The following is a 10435-nucleotide window of genomic DNA, read 5'->3' as shown; positions in this document are numbered from 1 at the left end:
CTTTGCTCGTATAGGGGCGGCTCGGATTAGGGAGTTCAGGACTTTGCGGTGTGGGCCCCAGGTGTCTTTGGAAAGCTGCTGTCACTGGAGCTGCCCGGCATCGGGGCGGTCGCTACCCCTCACTGCGCCCTGCGAGGTAGGTTGTCCGGTGCCCGGCCTACCGACGCCCGCGGCTTGGATGGCAGTGTGAGAGTCGCTCAAGGCGGGGTGGAGGGGGCGCTCTGGGAGGCGGCTTTGCGTATGGAGATGGAGCCGTGTGTGTTCCTAACGGGCCTCAGGGACCACCAGGGAGTCAGCGGGAGGCCACGTGCCTCCCCTCCTCCAGGGACCCGGGAGGGGAAGCAGGTGGCGCCCACGGCAGAGGGGCCGCCGCCGTCGTCCTGGGTGGTACCGAGCGCACACACGGGGGACCGCTGCACGGAAGAGGTCAGTCGCTGGGTTAGGGGGAGGGGGAAAAAAAGCATGTAAAACACTCCCTTCTAAAAACAAAGGGCTGCAAATTTCTTTATTTCGGAACAAAAATACTCTTGCAATGGCTATGAGATTCCACGGAACGAGGCAGACGCTAGCTAGCACACCCACTGCCGACGGTATGACTTGTCTCCTATCCTTCTACTACCTGAGTGGCGTCAGTGTTCAGGCACCAGTAGGAACGTTAGACCGAACACGCACACGGCACTGACACAGGGGTCGCCGGCCTTCCGAGTGACCAGGGCACGTAAAAAAAGACACCGACAGAATGGAAAGCAGTCCTTTCCTAGGCGAGCCGCTGGGCGTGCGGCTCAGGGCCGGGCCCCGCGCGCCTCGCGCCGCCGCCGCAGCTCCTCGCGGTAGCAGTAGGAGCAGAAGTGCTCCGTCTCGGCGCGCCCGTAGAAGGCGCAGTTCTCGCGCTGGCAGCGCCGCTGCGCGGGGCCCGGCCCGCCACGGCCACACTCACCGTTCCAGCGCGTGGCCGGCACGTCGGCGTCGGCAAACTCCAAGCCGTCGCGCGTGGCCCCGAAGCCGTTGGTGTAGGTCTGCGACTTGGGCTCGGCCGCGCCGGCCGCCCCTGCTGCGCTCACCAGGGCTCCGGGCACGGCGCGCGCCAGCGACTCCACCGTGTTGACCGTGCGCAGGGCGGCGGCACGTGCCGGGCTGTAGCTCTGTGACGACAGCGAGCGGTTCTGCTGCGGGTACGTGGCGCACGGCCGCAGTGCGCCCACGGCCGGAGCGCACGCCTCGTCCCGCGCGCCCGCTGTCTGCACGTGGATGATGCTCTGGCGCGCCGGGGGGCTGCGCCCGGGGGCCGGTCCGCTGGCACCAGCGCGCCGCGCACCCCCGCCACCCGGGCCTGGGGAGGCTGAACCGCCCGCCGCTGCCCGTGCCGCCCGCGTACCCGCCGCTGGACCTGGGCTCGGGCGCTCCTTGAACTTGAGCACCAGCTGCGTGGGTGGCCCGGCCGGAGGGCCCGGGGAGGCGCGCTCGGAGCCTGGTGCGCCCTCAGCCTCAGGCCTGCGTGGTGGCCGCTTGGCCGTGGCAGCGGCGGCCGCGGCGGCCGCGGTGGCGGCGTCACGGCGCCGCTGCTCCTGCTCCGCACTGAAGCGCTCCTGCGCGCTGGTCAGATAGTAGCCGATCATCTCCTCGTGGAACTGGTGCCGGTGGCTGGTGAGCAGCAGGCCGGCGAAGATGAACTTGCGCTCGCCCTGCATGGCGGCGCGCAGGATGTTGAGGCTCAGCTTCACGTCCGTGCTGTACTTCCAGGAGTCGCCCCGCGGCCCGCCGCCCTTGTCCGCCGGCGACGCACCCACCGCCTTGTCCGTGGGCGACGGCGTGGTCTTCTCCGACGGCGACGTGCTCGCCGACGCGCCCGACTCCTCTTTGCTGCCCTTCCGCGACTTGGCCTTCTTGTCCTTGGCGCGCTCGGGCGCGTCGCCGTTCTTGCCGTTGGCGGAGTTGGCGCGGCCCATCTTGCCGTGCACCAGGCCTCCCAGGCCGCCCATGTTTTTCTTCAGCTTGATGCCCAGCGTCTTGCTGAAGCTGCCCAGCTTGTTGGCCACAGAGTCCGCGCGCGTCTTGTCCTTCTCCTTGCGCTGCTTCTCCTTGTCCTTGTCCTTGCCGCTCTTGCCGTTATTGCTGTTGGAGTTGCTGCACACCGAGTCGCGGTCCGAGTCCAGGGAGTCCGCCAGGGACTGCACGTCCTCCCCTGCGGAGGCCGTTGGCGATTCTGGCTGCGCCAGAGGGGCCTGTCAGGGGACAGGGAGGGCGGGGAGGGAGGGGGATCAGAAGGGAGCTGTTGCCATGCGGGGTCGCGAAGACTCACCCCGCCCTGCCCTGCGCTGCTCCGCTGCGGCCCTCCTCTCCCAGTCCCGGTGGGAGCCTGATGGCCTCTTGAGAGAACTCAGGCCGCTGGTAGCCTGGAACCCTGAGCCGGTTGCTTTGGGCAAGGTACCCCCCTGGCTCGGAGCCCCAGAGCTTCTGCACACTTGAGAGGGTTCCCCGCCCAGACTCTGGCCTTGCAGCCTTGGCCACGCTGCTGCCCGAGAGACACCAGGGCAGCGGGTCCCAGGCCACCCTCTTTGTGCAGACAGAGGCCTTCCTGTGAGGGTGACACTTCACCTGCACCAGTAGGTGTCCCTCCCACCACGGCATCTTTCCTGTTCCCTCCAGGAAGGGGGCTGACACCTTGCCCTCAGAACCTCATTCTCTGGGGCTTGGGACAAACGTCCCCCCCGCTCAGCGATGCCCAGTGGCTTGAGGGGCTCTTTCTCAGACAAGCGGGTGGAGAGCTGAGTTGAGAAGGCTTTTGAACTTGGACCTGGGCTCAACAGGGAAGACGGTGCCTTTCCCCGGAAAGGCATCTGGGTGCAGCCAGGCTCGGAGCGGGGAGGAAGCATCCCCGAGGGGGCCCTGGAGGAGGCCCACGGGCAGCCAGCGTGTGGACACGTGGCCGGGCCGGAGCCCGGGGTAGGTGGGAGCCTTGGAGAGGAGGAGAGTGGGTGCCCAGGTGGGGTGGCACCACCCGCTGCCTTTCAGACGCTCCTTCCCCGGTGAGGGGGGAACTCTGCCGGGCATTGCCGGGTGGAGACCTCACGCCCGCAGGCGGGTGTGCGGGAACCAGCGCTCCTGGCTTTCCTGGCTCCGGGGGTGCGGCCTGGGAGAAGGACCATTGCTCCCCATTTATTTTTGCTCCCCCCCCAACAGAGCAGGTCTGAGAGAGGGGCGGCCCTCCTGTAGCCAGGTCTCTGAGGCTGAGGGTGGTGGAGCCGGCCCTCACTGCTCCCCTCCCATCCTGTCTGGGGCCTGGGGGTCTCACTCCGAGGGTAGAAGGGGGGTGCTTAGTGCTGGTGGCCCCCACTGGGGGTGCAGCAAGCAAGGCGCCCTGGTCTAAGCACTGGAAGGCTGGCAGGGCCAGTGCTGTCTGCCCCGGGCCCCACATCTGACGTCTGATGTCTCCAAGGTCGGGCCCGGGGCCTACTCACTACAGAAGGGACCTGTGTCATAGCCCAAGGGCTGCTCGATTCTGGGTCTACAGCTGCTGCCGTCACCCCCTCCTCCTGGGTGCTGGGAAGGAACTTCCACAGCCCAGGGCACCTGCAGGGCAGGCACTGGCCGTGGCTCGCGCCATCAGCACCCTGGGACATCGGTGGGACATCGGTTTGGCCTGGACCAGCAGAGGCTGCAGCCTGAAAGCGCTGGGTCTGACTCCGCCTTCCACATGGGGCCCACTTCACGGCCAAGTACAGCCATGTCTGGGGAGGGCCCATGATTTGTGAGCTTCCACATTAAAAAAAAAAATAGCACAAAACACAATTGCCTTTCTCTGGGAATTCACCACTGGGCAGACCAAACGGCTGTCAGGTCTTTGCATCGGGAAGCAAGGGGCGAGGTGGAGAGGCGCCGAGGGCCGCAGCGCGGGCGCCTGGCTTTTCCAGGGGCCGCACGTGGCTCATAACTAACTCCGCGCGGCCGCAGTGGCGGCGGCGGCTCAGGCTGTTCCGATCTCCTGGGAGATCGGTTGTGCGTCTGACTTGCTCGCGGTTTGCTTTCAGCGGGTGCGTTTACCCCTCTCCTGGAGAAAACAGGGGGCAAGAGCCCCAGGCAGGAAGGTGCATCCCCGCGCACACAGGCAGGGGGACCTCGGAGCCACGAGGACCCCGGAGCCATGAGGACCCCGGAGCCTCGGGGCCAGGCTGCATGCAGGGTTGGGACCCGGGGCGGGAGCGGGGCTGGGCCCCCTTGTTCCGGCGAGGCGCCCGTCGCGTTCCCGGGCGCCGAGCTCACCCGGGTCTCCGAGGGGATCCGGATCCACGTCACGTTCATGTAGCTGTGCAGGAGGTTCAGCTTGGCCTCCAGTGACAGGATGAGGCTGCAGAAAGAAGCCGCCGGTGAGACCCGCCGGCCCTCGGCGGGCCACCGGCAGGGGCAGGGGCGGGCACTGGGGCAGGGGCTAGCGCTGGGGGAGGGGCGGCGGGGCGGCGGGGCGGGGGCTTACTGGGCCAGCCGGGCGTTGTCCTTGTCGTCTTTGCCCCACTCCCAGTCCTTGCCGGGGTCCACCGCGAAGTGCAGCGGCAGCAGCCTGTGCTCGGAGTCCGTCAGCGGGATCACGGCTGGAACGGAAGAGACAGGCGTGGTGCCAGGTGGCCCATGGAAACCTCCTGAGCAGCCCCCCTGGGGGGAGGGGGAGCAGGGGCGGGAACTCAGAGGTTAAGGAAACCCACGGGGACCCGCGCGACACCTGCGCCAGGAGGAGCGTCGAGACCACGGAACCCCCGCGCCCGCCCGCACGTGGCTCGTAATGAATTCCTTTCCCCCGGGGCACACGGTGTCCCGATCTCCACGAGATAGTTCGTGTTGCGGCTTGCCCTCGGTTTGTTTTCCGAGGGGGCGTGTTTATTCCTCTCCTGGGAGGAATCGGGAGAAAAAAGAATCCCTCAGCAGGAGTGACAAACCCTTCACACAGACACGCGTGTGCCACTGCCGAGGGGGATTTCGTGACTTGGGGTGGATTTGGAGGGGAGAGTCGCAGCCGTCGCCGGGACTCCTCGGAGGGTTCGGGTCTGTCAGCAGACGGGAAAACGCGGTCACTGTTTCTGCTCCTTCCGAGGAAAGACCCCGGTGGGCTCAGCGCCCTGTGCAAGGCCGCCCAGCAGGTCGGGGTGGCCCGGTGCCCGGCCCTGCCCTTTCCTCCCGGAGACGGTCCCAGGCTGCCGGGGCGCCCCGTGTGGTTTCATTCGTGGCCGCGTCAGTGCGGGGCTCCGCGGTGGTGGCTGCCCACAGGGAGCTGCCGGCTGTGGGCCCCGTCCCCGCCTGCAGGGGCGCACGTGCCTGTCGGCGCAGGATGAGCCGGGAGGGACACGTCACCGCGTGTCAGGGAGCGCCCAGCGCCCGGCAGGGTGAACAGCAGCAGGCCGTGGGAGGCGGGCGGGGCGGGGACCTGGGCGGAGGTGACAGGTGGGTGGAGACCCAGTGGAGACAGACAGACGGGGTGGGGGCGGGGAGCAGGGGGAGGGACAGATTCCTCAGGAACAGTTCCGAACCGCCCCGAAGCTGGGGTGAGTGTTGACCCCCAAGAAAAAGGCTGGGGCGGAGCAGGGTGCGTGCAGCTTTGCCTGGGATCTGCGAGGAGCCGCGGGACCCAGTGAGGGCCGCTCCCTGGCGACACGTGCGCTGCACTCCCGTTGTCAGGGAGCAGGGACCTCCGCCAGGGCAGGAAGTGGGGCAGACAGACCCCCCTCCCCCACGGGGCCCCCCTTGGAGCAGCACAGCCAGGGGCTGGGGCCCCGCCAGCTGCGGCTCCGGCTGGGGAGGGCTTCCTGGCTCCGAGTCCACGTCTGTGTCTGTCCGGTGGGGACCGCGCCGCAGGGAGCCCGCCCGGGCGCAGGCAGAAAGCCGGCGCGCCCTCTTGCGGTGCAGCCTGTAGTCCTGGGGCCTCCGCCCAGCCCTGCTGCCCCACCCGCCTGGGAGGCCGATGCAGCAGCTGCCCCGCACGGAAGGGAAGCGGGCTGAGGCCGCCAGTCCTGGGCGGAGGCTGTGCCTCTCTCGCCCTGCTCCGAGGCCAAGCACCACACTGGGCGGCCCCTCTCCTGCCCTCCCCTGGGCCAGGCGCACGGCGCTTGCTTCCTGCAGGCTGCTCTCCTTGGGCACCACGAGCCGGTGGGGCCAGGGAGCCCCCGAGCTCCACTCCTGCCCCGGGCCTGCCGCCTCCTCCCCCTCCTCACTCCCCTCTCTGCAGGGGCCGGCCCTGAGCCAGGGGCCGCTCCCCTTCCCTTGAGTTGGGGCACAAGCCGGCCCAAGAACAAAGGCAAACAAGCAGAACGGAGGTCTCAACGCCCCTTCAGTTCCCATCAGACTGACTCAGCGCTGCCCTCCGCTGTTGCTCAGGAGGAAACGGGAGCGCCAGTCGCCCGCAGCCCCGCACCGTCACCCGTGAAAAGGGAACGGCTTTGCTTGGGTCTTCCCCGTTCAATGCGGCTGGACCCGGCAGCGCTGAGCTCCGGCTGGGAGGCCCCGGGTGGCTGGGGCTGCCTTGATCTGGCCGCCACGCACATGGCCCTTCCTGGGCTGCTGGCTGGCTCTGACTGGCCTCCCAGGAGGTGGTCGGTGGGTCCATGCATCACCGGGTCGGGCTGGGGGTGGGGTGGGGGGCGGGGGTGTTGGCCTGGCTCCCCACCCTCAGGGGGGGTTAAGGGCCATAGAGGTCCCCTCCCCGGGCACTTGCTAGGGCAGCTCAGGAAGCCTGGGCAAAGGCCCTGATGCCACCCCCCCCCCCCCAGATGGCCAGACCAGTGTCCAGGAAAAGGACCCAAGGACCACATACATTGTAAGCAAGCACCCCTCCTGGTTCTTAAAAGCAGGGAAATCTGGAAACGGTTGTTCTAGAGCAATAATCTGTCCAAAGTAGTTTCTGAGGGCCCCTCCCCGGGCAGTCTGGGCCCTGCTGTCCACCCCCTTGCCAGGGGAGCGGTTGGCAGCCCCCAGCACGGAGGGCAGAAGAGGTGCCCCCTGGAGCGCGAGCAGACACGCTGTGCCATGTGGTTAGGGGTGGGTGGCCTCCCCGCTCCCCTCAATTGTGTGCCTGCTGAGGATGGCAGGGGTGGGGTCCTGACCTCTCCCTTGGAGGAGATGCACCCCTCAGCCTCACCTCCCTACCATGGCCTCCTGGGCTGCCCCCCCTCCCCCACACACTGAGCAGAAGATGGCAGTCACCTAAGGGGCCAGGCCCTGACACCCTAGTGGGTCCCCGCAGCCTCGCAGCCTGGATCTCAGGGAGGGGAAGGCCAGGAGCTGAGCAAGGCAAGCACGAGAGACACCTGCAGGCTCAAGTCAGGCGTCTTTTCCGCTGAGGGTGCAGTGCAGCTGGTGCTGAGGGCTGGGGCCACAGGACACACGAGGGAGGCTTCCACAACAGTCCTTCCCGCCAGCAAGGGCAGCTGCGGGGGCCTCTGCCTCTACCTCTCCCAGCACACACCCACTGTTCCCCACGGGATACTGGGCCTCTCTGCTAAGAGGTGAGGCGGTAGCTCGCCCTCTGCTGGCAAAACTTGGGCATAGCAGATGCCTTTCTAAATATGATTGCAAACTTTTTAGTGTAAGTATAGCTGGTATACAATCTTACATTGGTTATATTAGTTTCACTTTTTTAGGGAGGAGAAGGGAGGGAGAGATAGAGGGAGAGAAGCATCTATGTGAGAGAGAAACATCGCTCAGTCGTTGCGGATCGAACCTGCAACCCAGGCATGTGCCCTGAGCAGGAATTGAACTGGCGACCTTTCGGTTTACGGGACGACACTCCAACCAATGCAACCAATGAAGCCACACCGTCCAGAGCTCATTTTTTTTTTTTTTAAATTTGGAAAGGCTCCTATCTTTTAACCAGGAAATATACAGGCCCATCTGAAACTAGTCTGGGCACATTGCAAGTGCTCCTTTTCCAGACAAAGAGTGGAGATTTCTGGTTTCTGCTTGGGGATGTGACGGGCTGGGAGAGTGCTGAACTATCACGACAACCACCAGTAGAGGCCAGACGACCTGCATGTGCACGAATCCCCGGTGACCCTCCGAGCGCTGACGTCACAAGGCAACCAGCCAGCCGAGGGGAGATGGACATGACCTCAGTCAGGGCGGGCTCAGCGGGGCACCGGTGAGAGCTCAGCTCAAGTTGTTACCAAATCGGCGAAGAAAGAGGGTGGCCCAGGGGGAGGACACAGAACCCGACGGACTGCTCCCAGGAGACACTCAGGGTTAATTTTAAGTGTCACCTTGCCTGACCTAAGGGACGCCCAGGTCGCTGGTTGCCCGGAGGCCGGTCCCAGGGACTATCACTCTATAATGAAGGGGTGAGGTCCTTGAGCATGTCAAATGAGGAGGGGCCCCATGGGGACACTGGGCAGGTAGGGAGGAAAGGGACAGAAGGGGGGAGAGGGAGGGGGGAGGGGGACAAGGAGGAAGGGCTCCGCACCCAGGTAGTAAGTGCTGCTGTGCCTGCTGACAGACAGACGGACACGCTGGGAGGTCACAGGGTGCCTGGCTCAGGCAGCCACGCAGGCCACACCCCCTCAGCAGCCCCTTGCTGGGCTCAGCCAGCTCTGGCCCCTGGAACCAGTCTCTGGACATCGCGGACGGCCTCCGCAACCACCTCTACGCTGCTTCTCTGTTGCGTCTGCTTGTCTGTCTGTTCTTCTGAATCGGAATAATCGCTCCCCTCCTGGATGGAGCTCATGCCTACCTGGGGCGGCGCACCCTGCCCGATACAGGGGCGGCCTGTGCCCCTCTCAAGGGGGTAAGGACCCCCCAAGGCAGGGACGCTCACATCTCTTGGTCCCTAAAACCCGGACGCCAAGGTGTTTCACACACAATCACTGAGCCGAGCCTTGCCCCTCCCCCGCCCCCGTGAATGTTGTTATTTTCAGTGACGACCTTTACGCGCATCTATGGTAGTTCCGTGCACAACTCGTCGCTGCTGAGTGCGCATGCGCACGGCGTGCTTCCCAGGGAGGTTCCTGGTCCGCTGGCCGCGCCTGCTGCGCCCACCCCGCCCCCGAGCGCTGTCCGTCTCCTGCTGCGGAGGCGGTGGGCATCCTACCTTGTTCCCTTTGCTGGTCTCTCTGCTCCATGGACACGAGGGCAGAAAAGTGCGCTTGGTCGTAGGCGAGAACCAGAGGCGAGCAGTGGCACCTGTTGGGAGGCACCTCCAACGGCAGGTAAATCCCGCCAAACGGGATGGGCGCGAAGGCTGCGGACACAAACAAGGGCGAGGGCGCGTGGAGCTGGTGGGGCCGGGCGGACCCGTTCCTCCCAGGCCCTGTGCTGGTGGTGGTGGTGGGGGGGGGGGGGGCTTCAGCTTCCTGTCTGTCTGGCGAAAGGGCAGTGGCCACCCCAGGGTTGGGCTTGGGGTGGGCTGCGGTGAGGGCCGAGGGAGAGGCTCACGGGGAGGGACTGTGGAAGTAGGTGCTGGGGGCAGCCCTTCCTGTCTTTCCCGCCCCAGTGCTGCCGGCTGACTGCTGGCTTTCTGTCTCCCTCTTTGCTCTTTAATGCAGCAGCCTGAGTGGGGCGGGAGGTGCCGGGAGAGGCCGAGGGCCCTGGTGCCAGGCCCGCACTAGCTGGACAGGTGGGGGCGCAGGCGGGGAGCAGGAGCACCCCGGGTTTAGTCACTGTCCTCACTGGGCCAGGCGTGACCTGGCCACACGCTGGGTGAACGCAGGGCCCAGGGCCATCGCCCTGTCCTCCGGGAGGGGGCGTGAGCGAGCTGCGTGGGGGAGACATGGGGAGAAGTGACACGACCCTGGTCCACGCAGAGCAAGGCCGCTGGCCTCCTGGGCGCTCCGCCCTGCCTGCGGGTCTCCCTCCGCGAGGACTCTGCGCTTTCGTCTGTTTCACTCTGTGCAAACCCACCTTCCCCGCCCGAGTCCCGCAGCATCGTATCGGCCACCACGACGATGGGCCTCCTCAGGATGTGGGCCAGCACGAAGACATGGAACTCCTCGAGGCTCTCGTACACCGGGTCCTCAGGGTTGTCCGCGCTGCGGGCAGGGCAAAGCAAGGGGGCGCTGTCACTGCGCTGGTTGAAAGGGGGCGGGGCTTGAAGACAGGACACCTTCCTCCACGGACCCTGGCCGGCAGGACCCCCGCCCCTGAGGCCGCCTGCCTCCCACACCCTGCTGAGGACGAACGCACAGGCCCCCAGTCTGGGGGGTGGTCTCAGCAGAGGGGGCCCTGCTGGAGGCAGAAGCAGCCCACGTGGAGCGAGCAGACTGTGGGGGCCGGCTCCCTGGGGTGACGAGCAAGCACGCAGCAGGGGCTGGAGGGAGGGAGGCTCCCTTGTGGTCCTAGCACATCTCTGGAAGCCTCACCGGTCAGGGCACGCTGGTAAGCCCGGGTACCTCCCATGGGTCGGTGGGGATCCTGGCCACCAAAGTCTGAGGGGCTTCCTAAATCCCTGCCCCCATGGGAGAGGGCG

The 10435-nt window shown here is 66.3% G+C and overlaps 1 protein-coding gene across 2 annotated transcripts in view; it reads right to left on the bottom strand.

Annotated features, from left to right (window-relative positions):
- Window positions 1-465: 465 nt before the first annotated feature.
- The window catches only part of OTUD7A (OTU deubiquitinase 7A), a 32549-nt gene continuing 22579 nt past the window's right edge, over window positions 466-10435 (bottom strand). The window contains exons 7-11 of one of the 2 annotated variants that reach the window (XM_036012928.1): window positions 9871-9998; window positions 9062-9211; window positions 4472-4586; window positions 4261-4345; window positions 466-2222 (exon numbers count right to left, since the gene is read on the bottom strand). In XM_036012928.1, coding sequence (XP_035868821.1) covers window positions 783-2222; window positions 4261-4345; window positions 4472-4586; window positions 9062-9211; window positions 9871-9998 — 1918 coding nt within the window. In that variant the 3' untranslated portion in view covers window positions 466-782. The remainder of the gene's footprint in view (window positions 2223-4260; window positions 4346-4471; window positions 4587-9061; window positions 9212-9870; window positions 9999-10435) is intronic. The other variant, XM_036012927.1, reaches the window with a different exon arrangement.

This window comes from Phyllostomus discolor, chromosome 12 (genome assembly GCF_004126475.2).
Source record: "Phyllostomus discolor isolate MPI-MPIP mPhyDis1 chromosome 12, mPhyDis1.pri.v3, whole genome shotgun sequence".
Classification (NCBI taxonomy): Eukaryota; Metazoa; Chordata; class Mammalia; order Chiroptera; family Phyllostomidae; genus Phyllostomus; species Phyllostomus discolor.
The sequence above is the reverse complement of the archived record's forward strand: the minus strand, read 5'-3'. Positions and strand labels throughout refer to the sequence as shown.